General features: G+C 54.9%; 2 protein-coding genes across 2 annotated transcripts in view; one reads left to right on the top strand and one right to left on the bottom strand.

Moving 5' to 3' along the window:
- The first annotated feature begins 34 nt into the window (after positions 1 to 34).
- FAM166C (family with sequence similarity 166 member C) lies at positions 35 to 15,505 on the top strand. The gene is made up of 4 exons (XM_032391529.1): positions 35 to 108; positions 10,839 to 11,112; positions 12,521 to 12,633; positions 15,303 to 15,505. Exons 1-4 carry the CDS (start codon positions 35 to 37, stop codon positions 15,445 to 15,447), a joined length of 606 nt encoding a protein of 201 aa, XP_032247420.1. The 3' UTR covers positions 15,448 to 15,505.
- Positions 15,506 to 17,361: 1,856 nt separating this feature from the next.
- The window catches only part of CIB4 (calcium and integrin binding family member 4), a 47,318-nt gene continuing 42,144 nt past the window's right edge, over positions 17,362 to 22,535 (bottom strand). Inside the window, exons 5-7 of the mRNA XM_032391523.1 lie at positions 19,796 to 19,905; positions 18,845 to 18,933; positions 17,362 to 17,392 (exon numbers count right to left, since the gene is read on the bottom strand). Of these exons, the coding sequence (XP_032247414.1) occupies positions 17,362 to 17,392; positions 18,845 to 18,933; positions 19,796 to 19,905 (230 nt within the window). The remainder of the gene's footprint in view (positions 17,393 to 18,844; positions 18,934 to 19,795; positions 19,906 to 22,535) is intronic.

The following is a 22,535-nucleotide window of genomic DNA, read 5'->3' on the forward strand; positions in this document are numbered from 1 at the left end:
GCGCCGGGCTCGCTGCGCGCTCGCCGCACCCACCATGGCCTCCCGCAGCGCGGGCACCCTACTGACCGAGTTCAATGCCGCCTACGTGCCCCCCGGCCTCATGCCCGGGTAAGGCCGCCGCGCCCCCAGGCCCCCGCCTGAACCCGTGGGGCGGAGTCCCCGTCTCGGCCGTAGAACCCTCCTCCGGCTCGAATCTCCGTCCCCGCGCCTTTGGGGTTTGAGGGAACCGCGAGCGCCAACGGTTCCTCTGGCTGGGGGCCTACCCGGGGGCTGGCGCGCTCAGGGCAGGGGGTGGCTGGGAGCGGGCAGGGACTATCCGGGACCACGTTCGTAGAAAGTGGGTCCCCAGCGAGCGCTGAGCACACCTAGCCTGCGGCCCGGGGAGGGGGAGGCGCGGGAGCCCCCGCGTGAAGTTGGTGTTCGGAGACGCCTGGGCGGGAGCGAGAGCGCGGGGAGCTGAGAAGGGAGCAGGCTTTTCGGGCCCCAGCCCAGTGTGGCGCCCCCAGGATTCGCGCAGGAGTCGTATTTGTCGGATGAAGGACTAAAGGAGACCGGGTGGGCGCCTGGGTGGGTTTCGAAGAATCTGGCACGGCGGGTGCACTGGCCGCCGGACTTTGTGATCGGTTCTCCCACCGATCTCACCTAATCCTCACAGAATGCTGGCTTTGAAAGCTTCCCAGTCGGCAGATCTGCCTTGCCTTTAGCATTTTCAGATGCAGGGTCAAACCTACCTTTCCTTTCTCTGGCTGGTATCAAGCCCCACACATCTAAGATGCAAGTCTGACGGTCTCTTCCATTCTGTGGCCCCTTCTGTCAAAGTGTCTGAGATTTCCACTCCCAAGCTTTTTTCCCAGGGTGTAAGATTCTCTTTCTCTCCCCCACCAGTCGCCCCGGGCGCGGAGGGCAGGGACTGGATTCTGAGACGCTCCTGATGTCAAGCCAGGTGTGTTAGAAAAGGTGGCTTAGGATTTTCCTATTAATCCTTTCCTTCATTTAGGCATTCCTTTGACAGAGACGTGCTGAGCGCTTGGGATGTGCCGGGTTTGTTATAAGACATACAAGCAGGGGCCGCCCTTGATGGGTCCCCGTTGCGGTGTAATCACATGAGGCTTAGTTCAAAGCCATCTTGGCAGCCCTGGAGAGTGGTGTTCATACCACATTCTGGGTGTTTATTATGGGGTTTCATTCTATACATTATTATACTTTTTTCTTCAGATCCCCACCATCCCCAGGTGGGACCTAACCCTCCCCAAGTGTCCCCCCACTCCGTCTGGGGCCAGGAGGGGTTGCGTATTTCAGGAGCGATCCTGTGTTGCTCCTCTATCTATGCCCCTCGTCTGCAGCTCCCTCGAGCACCCAGTCCTGGAATTGATCTAGAAATTGTGATAACAAGTGAATCATAAAGAAGGCTCCAAGCGTGAGCTGGACTAGTCTGAATAGCTGAGCCTGTATCTGCGGCTTTTGCCACGGATCTTTCTGGGAGGGATATGCTGTCCCTAAAATCCCCATCGATGAGGAATGAATTGAGTTATCTTTTGTTTCTAAATGCTACCTCATTTTGTTAACTTAATGAAAGAATCCCAGGTTCCCCACCACACCTGGATAATTAATTATAAATATTAATCACAGGATTTTAAGCACAGCCAGTCTCTTCTGACACTCAAATCATCCCCCTTACCAGTTTTATTCTTAGAGGCAGAGCATATTCCCAGTGGTAAGGACTTGGGAGATCTTGTGGCCCAGCCCCCTCCTGTTCCAGATGTGGTCACTGGGGTCTGCCCAGGGGAACTTGCTTGAGTCCCAAGTTGGTGATGGACAAGCCGGCAGTGTGAGCCCCCGGGTATGAGCACCTACTGTGTACCAGGCACTGTGCAGGGCTCTTTACACACTTTCTCTAAAAAACCTTTGCAACAACCCAGATGAGAAACGAACAGCTTGCCTGGGGTCATTCAGCAAGTTACCGTGCCACGTCCGTGTGACTTCAGCACCCAGGCTCTCCTCAATCCCTCCAACTGTTAGCTATTACCATTAGTTAGATCCCTGCCGTGTTCAAGGCCTGATTCTGGGTACCAAGGGAAACAGGATGCTGGGCTTCAGACTCGTTGCCAGGGAGCTCCTCCTGGTTGCTTGCTGCTCTGGGCAACACAGCCCTCAGGCACCTCGCCACTGCCTGGCCTGCGTGCCCTCCCTGCAGTGAGCAGGGAATTCTTGGGTCCAAGTCCCTGGGATTGTAAGGCTTTTCAAGGGATGAGACCAGCCTCAGTGGGGGCTCTGTGCCTCCTGCTTGCAGGTCACATCTAAGTGGTATTCATCCCCTTGCTCTCTGCCTCCCACCACACCTCACCAGGCTCTTCGTCCAAACACTTGACCCGCCACTGTGCCTTCATTCATGGCCGGACTGCTGCTGCCCCTGACTCCCCCAGCTCTGCCCAGGGGCTCTCACCAGGAGCAAGGGCAGGGGGACTGCCCCCCATCACTTCCCTCTGTCTGCCTGGAGTGGCAGCTGGGCCCCTATCTGCCACTGAGCTGGGCTTGAGCCTTAGGGGCCGCAAGACCCTAAAATCAGTGCATTCCACTATCAAGAGGACATTCTCAAGAAGGTGGCCACACAGAGGTGACTATGTCCCCTTACCCGGAATCCCTAGACAGCCAGCTCTCTGGAGGGAAAAAGCCTTGATCTGCAGCATTTCTCTCCTGTCTGTGGTATGAACCCTCCCACCGTGGCTGATTTCAAGCTAGCAGCACAGTGTTACAGTGCAGAGCTGGGAAGAGGTGCGTAGCAGCACACGGATCCGATCGTTCCACCCTACACATGCAAGAGGCATAACTAAACTCCAGGACACGGACGGTGGTGAAACATAGTGACATAATCAGGGAGTGATCAGTTTTGAGGGTTTATCACCTTTGTTTTCAATATAATTTCTTTAATTGTGACTTTATATAATTTAATTTTTTTTACAATTAAATTTTAATGCTGGCTTGTTTAACAACAGCTTGAAAAAAATCCTGGAACTTTAGTAATCAGCTCCCTTCGGCCAGTAGGAGCCAGTACTCACCACCTCTAGCGCACCCCCGGCCCCTGCCAACTGCTGCAGGCCTGAGACCTCACCGGGCCAGGCCGGGCCAGGGGACCCCCTTGCATTTCAGCCCAGGCCCTGGTGCTGCACGTGCAGCCCCGGAGACAGGCCCGTGCATCCTTGGCTACAAAACAAAGGCCACGTGCCAAAGGGCTGTAGGAGACTCCATGTGCCCAGATAGGCAACTGATACCTCTCACACAACCCGGAAGAACTGGGGAGGCTTCCTAAGAACAGGGTGCCAGGGGCCCCTGGAGACCTAGGCTTTGTAACAGGGACGCTCCTTCTTTCCAGAAGAATCGTCAGCCCTTTAAAATGTGCCTCCATTTGTCAGTTCATTTCAACAAATATGTACAGAGCATCTCCTGAGGGCCAGGAGTGCCAGGATGCAGACAGGAGAACACCTCCCTCTCTCCCCACGGAGTTTATACTTCAGGAAGAAAGACTAGACTAAAGGCCCAGGTAATTGCAATATAACCAGAATGTGAACTGGGACAGAAGAGAGTCACAAAGGGGGGCTCCTGCCTGGCTCAGTTGGAAGAGCATGATGACTCTTGATTTTGGGGTCATGAGTTCGAGCCCCACGTTGGGTGTAGAGATGACTTAAATAAATAAAAACTTAAATAAAAAAAGAGTCACAAAGGGCACAGACAGTTCAATGGAGAGGACGAGCATGGTCTGTGGGTGGCTCCATGGAAAAGGTCTTAGAAATGGACCTTGAGGCATGGCTAAGGTCCCAAGGCAGGGAGAGGAGGAGAGGAGTGTCTTCGGGATGGAGGGGATGGCCCGAGGAGAGGCAGGGGTGAAGGTGCTGGCCCGATATGCCTCCAGAGCAACAAAAGCCTGTTTAGCTGGAGTGGAAAAGCTGCAACAAGGAAGTGGATGAGAAGGTTGGAAAGACCTCTCCCAGGGGCCCACGTCAAGCAGGTCCTTGAGTGTCTAGCCCATTTGTACTTAATTTCCTAGACAACGGGGAGCCTTTGAAAGTTTGTGCCCAGGGGAAGGGTCTGCTGGCCCTGTACTCCGCAGGAAGTATTATGGAGAAGGCGCGCGTGGAATGAGGACGTGCTGAATAGTCACAAGTTAATTAGTTAATAAGGCTGCTCATGGGATCTCTGATGGCATGGTAATTAATTTTAATGTCAGGTCTGGGGCCAACCAGGACCATCAAGAGGCAGGGAGGGATTGCTCCCTGTACGCACAGGAATACACACAAGATCATTGCCGGGGGTCCCAGCTGAGCACAGTCTCCCAGCTCGCATGCAGGTGGCTGAGGAGGGGGTCAAGGAGGAGGTGTGGCAGCACCATAGGGACTGTTGGATGCCCCGTTATGAAACCTACCATTCCTGCCATTCCCCTCGGTTCTTTCTACCACGGCCGGCCACACGACCAACAACAGGCCTTCGGAAAGCTTTACGGTAGAACCACACAGGGTCGCCCTCAAGGCACACAACTGGAAGTGCGGGCAGGGGACACAGACCTGGCTAGCCGAGGCATGCCCTCTGAGTGCTACATGAATGTGAACGTGTGCACATATGTGCGCACCCCTGCGCCCCTCCCCGAGCAGCAAACTCTGAACAGGATCAGAAATCCAACCTTAGGAGGATTGCGGAGGAGGGGGCTTCTATTCTATTGGGATGCAAATATCTTGGCATTCAGAGAAGGTGGAAAATCGGGGAGCAGAGGAGGAGTATGGCAGAGAGCCTGGGGGTGGTGAAGACAAGAATCACAGGAACACGTCACATTTCTATAACTCCTTTCTTCCAAGGAGCACCAAGGCCCCTGTGGGTGGGACGCTGTGTGCCCGCGTGCACTCTGCAGATCAGAGCCAAGCCCCTTGAAAGCAGTGTTCTGGGACATGGTGCCCCCCGGGTTTCGGGACTTCTGCCCCCTCCAGCGGACGTTTATTGAGCACTAGTCCCGTGTTAGGTGCTGCGTAGGTGCTGAGGATAGAGGGGAACACAGATCAGCAGAGGAGGTGGATGAATGTGCGCCTGAGTGTGGACGAAGGATGTGACACATTCACGTTTGGTAGAGGGTGTGTGGTTAGGGAAGGCGACAGAGAGCCCTGGTTCTGTGAGAGGGTGGGGAACCCCCCGGGGGCAGGAGGAGACATGGCATCCCAGCTGGGTGGATGTGTGCGAAGGCTCAGAGGTGTGGGCAGCATGTGACGCTTCCGGGGCATTGGGCGCACGTGGGGAAGCGAGAAGGGAGAGGTGAGCCTTAGTGATGTGATGCATGTTTGAGAAAGATCATTCTGGCAGCAGTGTGGACAGCCGGCTGGAGGGGTGAGACTTGGTCTGGGAGACTGGCTGGGAGACTGAAAACTGCTCCGGCAAGCGAAGAGCTAGGCTGGCAGCCGTGGAAGAAGCACAGGGCCTAGGGACAGAAGGGGGATGGAGAAGGGAGGATGGCGTGAATCCTGGTTTCTGGCTGGTAAGGGGTGGATATGGGTGTCATTAAGCCAGGCAGAGCTATCCAGGAGGAGGAGGAACAGGCTGGTTTTGATCAGTCTGCACCTGGCACTCGTGGGCAAGCCCTATATGAACGACTAGGTATGTGGATCCTTAGCCGGGAGAAGAAACACAGAGACACAGCTCTGGGCGTCCTTGGTGTATGGGCGGTATTGGAAGTCTAACATAAATGAGCTTTCCCAGAGGGAGTGGGTCTCTGAAAAGAGAAGAGGACTCTGGGGCATCTGGAAGCACCTAGAAGATAAGCAGAGGAAGAGAACGAGCTCCCAGGCCATCCCCCTCCACACTGAGGTTCTCTTCAAAGCCTGACCCCAGTGGAAGGCCCTTCTTGGGGCTCCACCAATTCCGCCCCCACCCCACCCCGGGGAATGGGCCTCTCTCCCTGCATTTAAAGGCATCAGAGCTCTTGCACACACACCGTGTATCTCAGTAAATACAGAATGAGGGGGTAGGCAGAAGGAAGAAGGGCCGAGGCTTGTGGACCTCTGGATTCCCAACACTGGCGCGCAGTAGGTTCCCAGTAAAGTAATTCTTAACACTATCTCACTGTCTTTAAAAAAAAAAAAAAAAAAGATACACGTACAAAGCAGAAAGAAACAAACCACCCCAAATCCGAACACCTAGAATGAACCAGGGTTAGCTTTTGGTGAACTTCCTTCCAGTTCCTCATTGGGCGTCTATTCAGCAAAAAGACTTGATGGCTGACTGGCTGGGTGGATAGAAAGATAGACAAAGCAATTCTATAAAAATACGATCATGCCACATTTGCTATTTTAAAATGAAAATCATGAAATGTAATCTTACTAGGACTTCACTGAAGAGAAAGATGCTGGCATAAAATGGAAGAATCCCCAGACTTTAGATAAATGCTAATTCAGCTCAAGAGATATTAATTCCTAAAAGATCCGTCTAAAAGAGAGGGAGGGAGGGAAAATAAAAACCATCCAGGGGTGAGAGTCACTGTGTTGTGTGTTTTTCAACAACACATTTTAAATTTAGTTGCCATGGGTTGACTCTGCTTATAAATTCTTCGTAAGTGCACTCCCATCGCCCCTCCACCCACCCCCCCCAATTTTTGTTGCCAAAATTATTTTTCCCTTTGACAGGTTTTATAACATTTACGTTCCGCGCTGTCACCAGACTTCACCTCGCTGCTATTTCTAGTTCCGTACTTAAATAGATTTGAAGCTAACCACCACTCCTTTTCACAGAGGTTCTACATTCCTGGGTATTTCTTTCTTTTGAATCATCTCCTAGTTGGCAGGATTTCGTCACTGAACGCTACTTGCAAGGAGAGCCTATGGGTTGCTTTGGTTCCTGAGCTCTTTCTTGCCGGGAAAGGACCAGCGGCTGCCTTTCTATCTGAATGGCCGCTTGGCCCGTCTGATGTTCTTGGGTCACGCTCTTGTCCCGACAGAATGTTGCAGACAACCTTTCTTTCGTTTTGGTGCTGTCGCTTTATGATCTTTCTGTTGGGGTTTGACAGCACCTGATGACCAGCCTCTCTTTCATTCCTGCCTTCTGAACCACTGGAGAAATAAGATAAAAGAGTGAAAGCTGATATGGGAGAACAGGGCTGGTACTGGACCCCGGAAGGAGGTGGCAGAGGGCTGGATCGGGGCAGGCTCTCCTCCTGAAGGAGAGAGTGTGTCCGCCCAAAACAGCACCGAGGAGCCGTGTGGGCTGGCTTGCTTCCAAGGAAAAGGGGGAGGGATGGGTGGGCTTCAACAAGCCTCCTTTCCCTCTTCAGCCCGCCAGCCCAATGTTCTTCCACCTGAAGGTGGAAGGACAAGTGGGGGTCAGAGGCACGTCTGTAGGGAGCTCCCTCCCTGTGGAGGGACTTATCAGGAGGAAGGAAGAAGCTTCTTCCTACTGCCGGACTCTGACTGCTTGACTGTCTAGCTTATATTGTTATTAGGTTTCATACATAGCGCAAAGAACTCTCAGGAACTCTGTTTCTACCGCTCAGGTTATGTTTCTTGCAAATGAGTTTCTGCATCAGCGCGAGTGTTGCCACCGAGAAAGGGTGAGCCGAGGATGTTGGATTTGGCAATTGGATGATTTTACATTACTTTAATGAAAAAATACGGGCTCACATTGAAGCCAGGGTGGGGGGGAGGTGGTGGTGAAAAATTGGACTGAGGGAGGTCAAGGGAAGAATGGGAGAGGGAGAAACAAAGGCAGAAGGTACAGAACATTCCGCAGGGAAATTCGGGAATAAAGGAAGAGAAAGAGTGGGATGCAAGGGGGCAAGGCCCACTGGAGGATTTTGCAGCCTGGGAAAAATGCACACAAATGTGCGTGTTTATAGGCAGAGAGGAAGAAGCTAAGAGAGCAAGAGAGAGTATAGATGGCAAGGAGGGAGGACAGAGGCTGAGAGAAATAGAGAGGGACTGATGGGGGCGGAGGGAGGGCAGGAGGGGAGGCTCCGGACCCAGGAGGGGGGAAACTGTGGCAAAGAGGAGGACTCTGTCCCGGAAGTGGCCAAGGTGACCTCACAGGCATCACCAGCCCTACGGTCTTTCCAGGAGAGAAGGAGACCCAGCCATCATCGAGGAACTCGGGAGGAGCCAGCAGAAGGGCAGAGGCAGGTGGGAGCAGGTTAGGATCCTGAGGGTCATGGTCTCAAGGATGGAGAGAAGCCATGGGCAGGAGAGGGAAGGCTGGGCGAATGCCTGAGTGCAGTGGAAGGCTTCTCCCCTCACTCCCTGCTTGGGCCCAGGCAACCTCAAGTGCTGCAAGATTCTAGAAGGGCACAGCTGCTGAGGGGAGGTAGGGCCAGGAACCAGGGAGGGGCTCTTGTTCTATTTTGCCCACAGTGGAGAGCAATTGGAAGGCCTGTCAGTAATCCCCGGGCTTGGTTTCCTGACTCCCGCCTGATGGGAAGAAGCAAGCCATGCACTGCTCTCTAATTTTATTGGTGAGGAGGCCGAGGCCCAGAGCAGCTGCTGCAGGTGACCCTGAAGCGCGGACCTCAGACCACAGTGCGCTTTGGCCTGGTGAGACGGGGAAGCCTGTGATGTCGCAGGGGCCGGCAGGCTCCCCGCACTCCCTGGGGCTTCCCTGGTAAGAGAACTCAGCTGAGCGCAGGCGAGGCCCCCCGCATCCCAGCAGGGGAGGCCCCGGGGGAGGTGCTGGGGGTCCCTGCAGCACGGTCGTCGGGCATCTGTGTGAGCGGGCCCAACTGGAAGCATCACTGATGCTGTAGGCATGCAGCCACTCATTTTGTTTGTTCCCTAAACGTTTCCTACTCAGACCGCGTGCCAGACCTGGTGCTGAAAACTGGGGATCCAGAGGTTAGACATGAGCCAGCTGTGCTCAAGGAGCTCCCAGCCTGGTGGCGGAGACAGAGACAAGAGCATTCGGAGTGAGGTTTGGCTAGTGGTGGGATGGGAACAGAGAACACGAACCACCTAGACCTGGAAGAGGTGGCAAGGAAAGGATCTTCAAGGAAGTGATAGGACAGGTCTGTTTTTTAAAAAAAGATTTATTTATTCGAGAAAGAAAGAGAGCACGAGCAGGGGGAGGGGCAGAGGCAGAGGGAGAGAGAATCCCAAGCAGACTCTGCGCTGAGCGTGGAGCCCATTAGGGGGCTTGATCGCAGGACCCTGAGATCATGACCTGAGCTGAAATCAAGAGCTGGACGCTTAACCCGAGTGAGCCACCCAGGGGCCCCATAGCATTTAGCTTCTCAAGGCTCACAGTATTTAATGGGATTCTTTAGTATTTGTGGGCAAGCATCAGGAGTGGCAGGAGAGGGCAGGCATTCCTGATGGCTGGGGGGCACAGGGCAAATGCCATGGGAGAGACAGGGGTGGGAGGGAGAAAGAGCAGCTACAGGCAGGAAACTGCACATGGCTCTTTACAACCCAGGGCGGGACAGCTGGTGAGGCTGGAGAAGGAGGCGAGGTCCACTCTCAGACGGCCTTGAATGCCACGCTAAGGGCTTGACTTTAGAAGGTCAGTCCGGCTGAAGTATGGGAACGGGGTGGGAGGTAAGAGCGTGGTTAGGAGGATGAGGGGCTGCTGCGGCCACGGTCCAGGTAAGAGGCAGCGTGGCCATCTGGCGAGTGCTCTTCACCGAGATGGGACTAGCTGTTGGGGAGGTGGTGGGGAGAGATAGTGCCTGGGACATCTGAGGGAGAGGTCTAGTGTGCCGCTGTGTACGGGAGTCTGAGGGAACTTCTGGGCTGGAGATGAAGACCAGGGGTCATCCACACAAGGGTGACGGTTAAGGCCTCAGCATGGATACCATCATGCAGGGGACTGTGTGGGCTCAGGACGGATCCTGGAGGAAGAGAGCAGAGGAGGCGCGTCATGGGGGGGAGGGGGGAACCGGGAAGGAATGGTCAGAGAGGCAGGTGAAGACCAGCAGACAAGGAGAGAATAGTGTCCTAAAATCCAGGAGCGGCGTTTCGAGAAGGCAGAGGTCACCAACGTCCAGTGTGGCAGGCGACCCGTGATGGCCTTGTCAAGGGCCATTTCAAGGGCACCAGGGGGTCCAGGCCGGGTTTTAGGAGGTGAGAAGCACTGACCGGGAAAGCTGATCTCTGGGCACATCCCCCAAAGCTGATCTCTGTCCCTTGCACAAAGTCTGATGCTCCTGCTCTTCAGGGGTCACCCGGTCTCCCCTCACTTGGCCGCAGCAAGCCTGGCTCTCTGTGTAAATCTCACCTGACTGGGGCTCCTTAGCGTCCTGTGCGGACGTGTGTTCCCCGGGGTCTCTGGGGGCCCTGCTCGCCAGCCCCCTGCCCCTCTTGCTGGCCTCTGTGGTTGCAGTGGGCGATGGGGCTCCTGGCAGCCAGTGTGAGTGGCGCCTCACGAGGCCATTGAGCTGGAGCCAGGCTGCAGCACGTGAACCCAGGCCTTGGCTGCAACCAGTCTGACAGCATCGTCACACTGCTGTGTCCCCCCCAACTTCTGATATTCTCGCGACCCTTAACGAGATAGCAGCAGGAGGCCTCCCATCTTCGGAACGGAGAGTGACTTGTCTGCAGGCTTGCTCGGGGCTCAGGATGGGGCCCTGGTGCTCTGGTCCCTGCCTCAGCCTCTGGTCTGGAGGGATGACCGTCCTCTATAGGGAGGAGAGGCCCAGAGCCTCTTTCCCTCATCGTGCCCCGGAGCCCCAAGCTGGGCAGTGCCCCTTAGGGAAGGTTCTCAAAGCCCAGAAGTGACCCACGGGGCCCACTGACCCCATCCCTGGGTTTTCAGGGCCTCTCTTGGAACTGGCCCTGGAACCTTGCACTGATCTCCCTTCCCGTTCTCCCCACCCCCCATTACCATGGCAGGTACCAAGGCCATGTCCCCAGTGTGGCCTTCTCCTTTGGCTCCCCCTACGGCACCACCACCCTCAAGTACTTCCAGGACCAACGCCACGCTGCCCTGGAGAAGAGCCACACTCCCTTCAGCAAAGGCGGCCACTTCCCGACCCTCTTCTCCTCCAACCCCGACCTGGTGCTGAGTAAGCGCTCCCACACCCGGGACCGCTGGCTGCACACCCCCGTCTACACCCGCTTCAACCTGGATAGTGACCGCTCCGCCCAACTCGCGGGTTTCTACCAGGTGGGCTGCCCTGGGCTGGGCTGCTACCTCCTCTCCATGGTGGTGGGGGAGTGGGCTGGAGCGATGGCAGGGCCAGAGACCTCTCACCCTCAAAGAGTGACTTTGTTTGCTTTTTCTTTTTTTTTTTTTTTTTTTTAAGATTTTATTTATTTGCGAGAGAGAGAATGAGAGACAGCATGAGAGGGAGGAGGGTCAGAGGGAGAAGCAGACTCCCTGCTGAGCAGGGAGCCCGATGTGGGACTCGATCCCGGGACTCCAGGATCATGACCTGAGCCGAAGGCAGTCGCTTAACCAACTGAGCCACCCAGGCGCCCTGTTTGCTTTTTCTGAGCCCCTGAGCTAGCAAGGAACCTATGAGTTTGGCTAGGGGCACTGGGGACAGGGCTCGGGACTCGGTTTCTTAGATGCCCCCTCCAACCCAGGGACTCCTGGGGCTCTTGTCCCTGCTCACCCCCACTGCGGGTAGAACTGGAGCCTTTGGGGATGTGCCCACCCTCACCTCTGCCCCGTGGCCCTGTGGACCCTTGCTTACTTCCTACTGGAGTAAAAGGCTAAAGATTCACCTACAGGATGACCCCCCCAACACACACACACATAGGGCCCACTAAGCCCCCGTCCCCCACTGTCCTTGCCCACCTGGGTCCTGGTGCCCACCTGACACCTCTCTGTTTCACAGACCCTCTGAGGATGTGCCCCGAGTCAACCTCAGCCCCAGACTGGAACCTAACTGCCCACCCCCTGATGTTCTGGTCCTGCTCCTCTGGCTCTTAAAGCCTCCTCTGGGTCCGGTTCAGACACATCCCCGGGGGCCACAGGCACCGAGGTGTTCGCCCACCTCACTGGGGGCCGGGGCTCATTCTCTGCTGTGTTCTTAGAAACCCCACTCTCTCCCTCTTTTCTCTTGCAAACATCCCTCCAGCCTGAGTTCAAGGACACGGGTACCTCCTGGTCCTTAGGGCAGAGAACTGTATGAGAAGGCAGCTTCCCCAGGGAGAGGACAGGGTCAACGCTGTCAGACGTCCAGGGGCTGGGGGACTGTGTCAATGGGCACAGAAGGGTCTTTGCTCTCCATCATGGCTCTCACACAGAGGACCCTCCAGTCCTGGGGGGGAGGGGGGAGGGAGAAACAAACTTGCCACCTGCTGAGCCAGGAGTCACATACCTTACTCTGCTGGTTGCTTGTCTCCTTTACTCTCCCTAGCAAAGCTGGTACGCTGTGGGCCATTATCCCCGTTAGATAGACGGGAGGCTGGTCTCAGAGAGGACACCCAGCTGGGGTCTCCAACAGGGTCATTAGGGGAGGCAGCCCCCACCCCCTGCCCAGGTATAGCCAGGTGGGAACTGCAGGGGTCCCGCGTCACTGCTGCATACTAACAACCTGTCATCTCTTCCTTGGGTCGAGCTGTAGATGGCACAGCGGCATCGGAAGTACTATCTAGACAAGACGGGCATGGTGCCCCGGGTCCCCTACTTCGTGCTGCCTGTGAAGGAGCGGGAACGGTACCCCCTCCCCACCGACCTGTGAGTGCCTGCCCTCCCTTCATTCATGCATTGTACAGACACATGTCCATGGGCACCTGCTTTCAGCTGGGCACGCAGCCACTCAGACTGAGAAATGAGTTAAGATCTGGCCCTAAGGAGCCTACAGTGCAGAGGGTGATGGTTACACAGCAAAGGGTCAGGGTTTGGGCAGCCTCACAGGGAAACCAGGAACCTGAATGAGCGGAATCAGAAAGAGTGTTTTCCTGGCCAGATGCCTGGGGAGTTTGGGAGCAAACCCCACCATCTTTGCTGGCCCGAACCCGCAGGCTTCTCCCCTGCAATGGCAGCCTTGCAGCTACACTCGTCCAAACGTGGTCACCGCTGCTCTGAGCAGTGAGGAACTGCTGCCCTCTGGCGGACACAGAGGACACTACACAGAGCAGGGAATTGGTCCCTCCCTCCAACTCTGACCAGACTCAAAAAATGTTGTCCTCGGGACTACAAAATAGCTTTCAAAGTCCAACTGTCCATCTAACAAAATGTGAACTTTCCCCACTGCCTGAATCTCACTGCTTTTATCCAGGAGAGCTGCTTTTCCCAGAGAAGGCCAGCTCTGCCCTGTAAGATAATCCAGGTACATGTTTGTTTTGCTCTCCCTCCTGACACCAAGGCATGGAAATCAAGTCCGTGCTGCCAAGGCGTTGTGTGGGGAAGGAGGCATCAGGAGGTCAGTGGAAAGATCTTGGGTTTCCAACTACATGCTGACCCTTTGCTTGCCTCAAGCACCCCAAGCCTCGCCACCATCATTATTGATAAGGCAGCAAAACTTTCCATTGCGTTTAATGGTTTTTTAAAGACACAAATTTAACTGCCTCTGTAGTTTCCTCTCTGTAAGATAGAGGGACCCATTTTATAGATAGGGAAACTGAGGTTTAGTGATGGCCTCAGAAACTTGTGCCAGGTAGCAAGTCTGGTTGGAGGTAGAACCTGGAGAAACCGAGATCTCCTGACACCAACTCTAGGACTCTGGGTTGGCCATCTCCACCCCTTGGGTGGCTCTGAGTCAGACCAAACCTGGAGGCAGTGTGGGGCCTCTCCTGAGGACATATTTCCTCTCAAGATCACTCTGGGCCGGATCTGCACCTCCCCCAGCTGTGGGGAGCCTGGGATGCCCCAGCTCCATTTCTTCTCCGAGTTTTCTGGCAGCATATGCAGCTGACGGCTTCACACGACTCAGAGGGCCAACCAGGTCATTGGGAGTAGTAGGGTCAGTGCCTGCACTCAGCCCTTTTCCTGATCACCACTGTGGCTTGGGGCAAATCCCTGCCCTTTCCCGAGTTTCATCACCATCATCACCATCACTACTATCACCATTACATCAACGTCACCATCATCACTGTCACCACCATCACTATCACCACCATCACCATCATCATCATCATCACCATCACCATCACCACCATCATCACTGTCACCACCATCACTATCACCACCATCACCATCATCATCGTCATAACCATCACTATCACCGTCACTACCATCACATCACCACCATCACATCACCACCATCACCACCACCATCACCATCATCACCATATTGTCATCACCATCACCACCATCACCACCATCACCGTCACCACCATCACCACCATCACCATCATCACATCACCACCATCACCATCACCATCACCATCAACACCATCACCGTCACCACCATCACATCACCACAATCACCACCATCACATCACCACCATCACCACCACCATCACCACCATCACCATCATCACCATACTGTCATCACCATCACCACCATCACCACCATCACCATCACCACCATCACCATCGCCACCATCACCACCACCATCACCATCATCACATCACCACCATCACCACCATCATCACCACCACCATCACCATCATCACCATCACCATCATCACCACCACCATCACCATCACCGCCATCACTATCACCACCATCATCACCACCACCATCACCATCATCACCATACTGTCATCATCATCACCACCATCACCACCATCACCATCATCACATGACCACCATCACCATCATCATTGTCATCACCACCATCACCACCATCATCACCACCACCATCACCATCATCACCATCACCATCATCACCACCACCATCATCACCACCACCATCACCATCATCACCATACTGTCATCATCATCACCACCATCACCATCACCACCACCATCACCACCATCACCACCATTATCACCATCACCACCATCACCATCATCACCATCACCACCATCACCATCACCACCATCACTGTCGCCACCATCATCACCATCATCACCATTTCTTATATTTGTTGAGTGTTTCCTCCTTGTCCAGCATTATTGAAGTGCTTTATAAGCAGTACCTCATTTACTCCTCAAAACAAAGCTAAGACAGATGTACTAACATTAATCCATTTTATGTGTCCACTTCCAGCAAGAGTTGAGCCAGAATCTGACAGCCATGTTCTGTCTGACACCCATGTTCTCTCTCTTAACCACTGTACCATTGTACAAGTACAAATTATTCTGATCTGAACTGCAGGGTGACTTATCAGATGCTGAGCTGATGAACACTCAGAGGGTCAGGATGGGCTAGAACACTGGGCACACAGGGCTGTGGATGGGCATCCCCCCCACCTCCCTGGCACACTGCATAATGCTGGCTCCATCCTTGCCCCAGTCCTCCTCTGACCCCAGAGAAGAAGTGGCATCTTTTAAGAGTATCCCCTGAGAACCTGAAGACCTACCAGACGTTCCCCTCGGGGAAGAGGGTCTCCCCACATGAGCGGCAGAAGAGAGATCGCTACTTTGAGTTCAGAGCGTGATGTCTGAGAGCCTGGCTCTGGCCAGGTTGGCTTTTTGGAATAAAATCTTTAGCCACGAACAAACCCATGGTCTTCTCCTCTGAGCCCCAGGAACATTTGGTCACAACAAGGACATGCCTGAGGGTCACACAGCACTGGGTCTTAAGGCCTGTAGAAAGCTCAGCTCAGGGGTTCAAGCCAGTAGAAAGCAGTGTCCAGTGACCTACTGGGCCCCCCCCACCCTTCCTCTGAAGTGGGGGCAGGTAGGACCAAGAACTGTGGGGCTCCCGAGTCTTGGTGGCGGTTCACTCAGGTACAGAGATACCTCCCATCTGCTTCCACGAGTATAATCAAGGAAGCTCTATGATCGCATGTCTGAGAACGAAGGGGAAGTGACCATGGAACAATTGCACAGGGGGTCAGATGCAAAGGACTTCTAGTTTGAGCCCTGACTTGGCATCATTTAGTCCACACACTCACCTGTGAGGGAGGTGGTGTTAGCCCCACTTTACTGATAAAGACACGGAGTCTTGGAGGTTGAGAAAGTTGCCCAAGCTCCCACAGCTTAGAAATGACCCAGTGTTTTGACCCAAGCCCTCGTTTTCCCACTACATAACCTGCCTGTGGTCCATGTGGAGACTCAGAGGTAGGGATGACTCAGCCCTGAAGCCCTTCTGGTGCCGGAGAGAAAAAGCTGTGTCCAGCAACCTCTCTCTGCGTTCTTCCCAGACTGACATGGACAGGCTGATTTGGCATCTCCCCTGGGGACTACTTCTAGAACAGCACAGGAGGGAGTGACCCAGGACTAAGCCATTCTTCAAGGAAATGGGGGGAATGGGATCCCAGGTCACATGCCTGAGGTGGGGAGTCTGGAGTGTCTGCTCTCACCAGGCTGCTGCTTCCCATTTCCTGGGAGGCCTCTTGCCTGCTGGGGCAGGGGACAGGATGTGGGGGACAGCCCCTCCATAGACAGGATCTGGGATGGGGACCTCAGGCCAGGTACGTATCCACATGACAGGGTTTCTCCAACATTCCAGCATCTCTTAGAGTTGATCAAGGGACTGTCATCAATCAATGGGAAATTTATTACCTCTTGAATGGGTGAAACAGGACCTAAAGGCAAAGAGACCACTGCAGGTTCAAGTACATGTCAGTGAGTACAGTGAGACAGCCCCTCCCCTGGGAGCCGGTGTTCAGACACCTCCTTAGAGGACAATGTAAATGAGAAAAACTGTGTGCCCATCAGAGAGGCATCTGTCAGCTCTCAGAGACCCTATAAGGGGCTTCTCCTGTGACCCTGACTCCTTGACCACCTGGGTGCCAAAGGGTCCCTGTGGTGGCTGAATTCATTCCAGGATTTGGCTGAAGAGCAAAGCAAATAAACCCCAACTGCTGGTCCACACTGTTGCATCCTGGAGCCTGGGGGTGCCAAGTGGGTCCTAGATGTCTTCTCCCGTGACAAGGACGGGGAAGCCGGGCACCAACTGGAATGACTGCTATATACATGTCTCTGTAGAGTCGGCAGCGGGAGATGCTGGGAGGTAGCTCCAGGGAAGGAAGGGAATGATGTGGATTTTCTGCGTAAACTTCATCCCATTTGGCCTGGTCCCTGCTGTGATGTGGGTTGGGATTTGAACCCTGTCCTCAAAAAGGCTGGTCATCCCAGCTAGCTTGCTGTCATCGGCAAACTTAAGCCCTAGAATGAGCAGTCCTTAATAAAAGGTACTTCTACACGATCCTGTATTCAAAAGATGAACTGGTGGGGGATGGGAAAGACTTTTGTTTAGCTTTATTGAATAAACAATAGTCCAGAAGTGAGGTAGGACAGGGACAAAGTCATACTTCTGATCAGAGTCCCCCAGTGCCCGAAGGGGGTTGAATTCCAAGTTCCAGTGGTCCACCTCGAGGCTGCCAGCTCAGGTATTTGTGGCCACATCAAAAGCCCCAGAAGTGAATCCGAAAGGAGCTGAGAGAAAGCATCCCATGAGCCACCCTGAGCTACAGCTCTGAAGTGCCCTCCACTTTCCAGGTTCATAGTGGCCTTGGAGGCCCCCTCTCGTCCCTCTCTCTGGGACGGCCGGTTTGCAATTGTTGCAAACCCTCCCAAAGCCTTGTGTTCCTTTTAGCATCACCAGAAAGCGAAGAGTGTCAGAACCTCGTGGTGCCAAAACCAATGGAAAGAAATGGGAGAGATTCAAAGAGAAAGGCAAGGAGGACAGGATTCTCGCCTCAGTTATGTGCTGAGCTGTTCTGGAAGAAGAGGAATTACCCTTAGTTGGGGTGGTTCCTAGTGTGGACAGTCTTTCAGAAGGTCTGCCCGGGCCTGGGCCCCAGAGCACCCGGGTTGGCCTGGAGAGCCCTCTCCTCCCACCACGTGACTGGAAGAGGGGTGGACACCTGACCCGACTCGGGCCAATCGGATTCTCTGTCTGGGAATTTGGGAGTCAGAGCTGAGAGATATTAGTTAGGAGTGACCGACTGCTGCCGGGAGGCCATCAGTGGCCTCCTGTCTGACAAAGGAGAGATTTCTGGTTTGCATGTAGAGCTAAGTGCAGAGGAGCTGAGGAGAGAGGCAGAGACCCCAGGCACAGAGAAGAGAGAAAATACACCATCTTCGGTTCCTGACCAGGTATTCTCTGAGGTCTAGTTGTCTTTGTTCTTTTTCTGATTGGTTGGTTAAACCATCATGCGTGGGCATTCTTTGCTATCAAATTCACCTAGACTATAAGACCAAGGGCAGACATATGCAAACAGATGCCAACTCCACCCAATAAGGGCATTCTAACAGGGCTGTGCGATCATGAATGGGCTGCTTCCAGGGGTGGTGCTTTCCCCATAACTGGAAGGATCCAAACAAGATGGTTAAACATGGCCTCGGCAATATGGAGATGGCCAATCATCTCAAGGGTGTCTGCACCAAGATACAAGACCATTAATGCCCCTTCTGCCTGAAACAAGGTTTGGAAATACTCCATGACCAACATCTTCACACCCCCGTGCAAATCCCTGACTCCTGGTGACCTCTGGAGGTGTGGGGGCAGGGGAGCGGGACGGGCAGTGGCAAAGGCCACCCGCCGGTCAGTCCTAGAGGCCCCTGTACCTGGGGGGAAGACACCAGTGTGCCAGGCCAGCTCTAGATGGTCAGTACCTGAAGTCAGGACCACCCACGTCATTTGCAGAGCCTGGAATGTAATCTTGCCTCTTCTGGTTAAAACCCCACTCCTTCTTTCTAAAGGTTGGAAATGTAGGTTACCTAATTTCTCCGAAGCTCCAGGTTTGCTGACTCTGAAAGAATCGGCAAAGTACCCTGGAAACTCATGACCTCCTTGGGAAGATGAGGGGCTTCATTGGCTCTTCCTGGGCCACCCCCCCCCCACTATGCTGGTCTCTCCCCCTCCCCCACTCCAGAACACCTTACTTCATGAAGTCTGGAGACTTGGCCATAGCATGTTCAAACTCTGAGAAAGACAGCATGTTGTCATTGTCCAGATCCGACTCATTCAGGACCTAGCCAGGGGTGCAGAAGGAGTGAGAGAGCAGAGAGGAGCCCAGTATGAGAAAGTGAGATGGGGACACAGGCGGAGGGGAAAATGTCTCACGCCAAGTGCTGCCATAGGCCAGGCTCTCTGCTAGGTGCTTAACATGCATGTGAGTTCCCCGACTCCCTTGGGGGGGGGGGTGAGGCAGATGTTCTTCCCACCCCCCCGGCTACTCCCCACCCCGGACAAAGACATGGAGATGCAGAGATAAGGTTATGTGCACTGAGGTCTGTCTGGGACCTCATGGGAAGAGTCCCCTTCATGCCTCCAGCACAAACTTGGCAGTGAAAATGGGTGCAGAGGTGAATGGGGTGACATCCCCCACCCACACCTATATCCGGTCACAGGCAGGGGCTCAGTACTGCAAGGGGCCCTGTCAGGTCTAGGAGGCAGTGATGACCTTTCATGGTTTTATCTTTGTTTCTAGTTTCAATCCAGACCACAAGCACTTGAAGGTTCCCATGGTCTTAGGACAAACAGATTCATGAGGCTGCCTTCATGTCCTGTCACACTTTGGACTGTCACTCTAGGACATCTGGGATAACGTGGGAAAGGGGACGTGGTGATGTGTCCATCTGAGGCTAAGCTGCTGTCGGGCCACCTGCCCACAGTGACCGCAGTGTGGGTGGGGGGACCCTTTGGAGTGGGTGGCTCGGGCACCTGCTCTTGGGGACCCTGGAAGGAAGGACTTTGGAGGAAAGACGCAAACTTGGGTGATAGTTGCCTCCAGCCGTGTGCCCATCCCTCAGGGCACCCCACCCTGCCTGCCATCCAGGGGCTTTGGGGGATGGCCTGGCCCAACCCAGCCTGTGTGGCCCCAGGGCACACACGTGGTTCGTGAGGTCAGTCAGCAGGTCCTCGGACACGTCATCACTGTTGAGCAGTCGGAGGACAATCCTCTGCAGGTCCTCCTCGTCGATGAAGCCATTCTCGTTAAAATCTGCAAAGAGAAGGCAGAGTGTGAGAGGAAAAGGGAGCTTCCTCAGCCTCCCAGGAGTCCAGGGAGCCATGGCCCCACAGAGCCCCACCATCCCAGGCGGGCCTCGAGCCTGGCCCTCAGAGAGCCCCGGGCAGGCAAGTAGCAAAGGGGGCGGGGGGGTGGGTTGCTGCAGACCCAGGAGGTGCTGAATAACACGATAAACACAGCAATAGTCGTGAGCATTCACCGGGCGCATACTATCCGCTCAGACATGTCCTGAGAGCTTCACCTGTTTTCAGTCACTGAATCTTCACAGTCGACCTTTTATGAGTCTCACTCTGCCAAAAGGACACTGAGGCACAGAGGTGTGAGATGTCGGCCCCCGCTGCCGGTAAGTGGGAGGCGGGATTCGGACCCAGCTAGGCTGGTCCCCGAGCCTGCGTCACCCACTGTGCTATGAAAATCTCCACCTCAGAGCTCATAAGCCAGTAGATGGTTTGGTGACCGGGAGCTGGGGACGCCTGGCCTTGAGCATGGGTCCCTGCTCCTGGCCCTGCGCAGGGTGACCTGAGCGCCTGCCCCACCTGCGCTGAGGATAATGCCCAGCGTCCACTCCAGGGAGCGCCCTGACCCTTGTCAGACCTTGAGTCCTCCTTTTTGAGTTCAAAAATATGGTCATTCCTATGAAAATACGGTAACATTGTATGTCAACAACAAAATGTGGGCATTACACAAGCTCCCAGCACCCTGGACGGCCCCCTGCCCCCCCGCCCCGGGTGTGTTTAACCCAGTTCCCTACAGAGGCGACCTTGGAAGGGTGTGCCCGGGCCTCTCAGTGCCTGCTGCGAGTCTTCTCTACAGGCCCGGAGCGCTTCTACCCCCAGCCTTTGCCGAAGGCAGCCCCCGGCCTGGAGTGCCCTCCTCCTTTTCCTCCAAGCCCCGGGGTACTCTGACTCACCACGCGCTTGCCCTCCCTTGCCTCCCTGTGAAGTCTCCCTGACACCCTCAGGCCCAGGATGGCTGCCTCCTGGAGCTCCAGCAGCTCCTAACACAGGACCTGTCCTCCCAGCACGAGCCTTGCCCTCCTCGGCACCGGTGGCCTAGGGCTGCCTTGTCTTCCCGGTGCAGCACCTGCTTCTTCCACCGCCTCGCTCGTGCGCACTCGGCAGACACGTGGGTCCCTCCTGGGTGCCCATCCTGGAGCCCGGCATCCGTGCACAGATGTACCAGACTGGTTCCTGCCTGCCTGGAGCTCCCAGTCTGGGGGTGTAGGGGAGACAGTTGGGCACCTGAGTGGCTTGGCTCCAGGGAGAGAAGAACAGGCATCCCAAGGGCTCCAAGGGTTTCCAGATGGGCAAGTTCATGTCTGATGGGGGTTGGGGGTGTGAATGAGGAAGACTTCTTGGAGGAAGAGGCATCAGAGAAGGATTAAAGGGTTGGGGCCTCCAGAGATGGCAACTGGAGGAGGTGCCAGGGTCGCTAGGGACAGTGGTAGAGAAGGAAGAGCACCAGAGTGATCAGTCCGGGGTGAGGGGAACAGTAGCTTGGAGGTCTGGGAGAGTGGTCAGAAGTTAAGTGTGGAGGGCAGGCTGAACTCCATAGAGCCATGAATGCCGAGGGAGGCTGCTCTGGGAGAATGTCCCTACCTCCTCTGGGAACCCCAGCACAGCTCCTGCCTCTTCTAGAACCCCCAGCATGGCCCCTACCTCCTCTGGGGACCCCAGCACAGCCCCTGAACCACTCATTAGCCATGCAGTAAGTCGGGGCAGTAAGCTTAGGCAGGTACGATGCCACCACGACAAACAGATGTGTCAGCAGTGCACAGGGTGACGCCGTGTTCAGTTTAAAATACCCAATGATCTAAGTGCTTTCTCTTCTACTGCATTTAGTCCCCATAACACCGATGAAGACAGTGAGGCGCACTGAGATTAAATAACCATACTCACTTCTTCAATCTCAGTTCACCTCTTGCCTTTTAAACATCTATGTCCAGCCTGGGCTTCTCCTGAACTCCAGGCGCACATATCCATCCACAGGCCTTCTTGTCCTCTCCACTTGGAGGTCTGATAGGTCCCTCAAGTTCAACTTGTCCAAACCCAGACTCTTGACGTGCCCCCCTCCTCCCTGGCCCCAAACCTGCTGCACTCAGCTGTGCCCTTCTTGGCAAATGGGCAATGGCCAATAAGCTTGGAGTCATCCTCGACCGTGTCCTTGCCTCGCTCCGCATGGCTAAGTTGTCAGCAGACCCGCCCAGCTCCACCTTGGAGAGACAGTGGACCCAGCCTTATGACCTCCCCGCTGCACTGCCCCCACCGTGGCCCAGCCAGCATCACCGCTCTCCAGAGTTACCCTAGCAGCCTCCTAACCAGTGTGCTTACTCTCCGTCTGCCCCCTCAGTCTGTTCTCCCCTCAGCAGCCTGTGGTCCTGTGGATCCCCACCTCAGCACCACTTCTCACAGCCTCCATCTCAGCCAGAGGAAAGCCCAGGTCCCGACAGTGTTCCCCAAAGTCCGCCCTGTCCTTACTCTGCCTCCTTGCATTTTCCCCATCAGGTCAGGCTCGATCCTGCCTCAGGGCCTTTGCACTGTGATTTCCCCTCCCTGGAACACTCACCCAGAGATCCTTAGGGTCTTCATTTAAATGCCAGTTTC

The sequence above is a fragment of the Phoca vitulina genome, unplaced genomic scaffold, assembly GCF_004348235.1.
Source record: "Phoca vitulina isolate PV1807 unplaced genomic scaffold, GSC_HSeal_1.0 scaffold63, whole genome shotgun sequence".
NCBI classification, from domain to species: domain Eukaryota; kingdom Metazoa; phylum Chordata; class Mammalia; order Carnivora; family Phocidae; genus Phoca; species Phoca vitulina.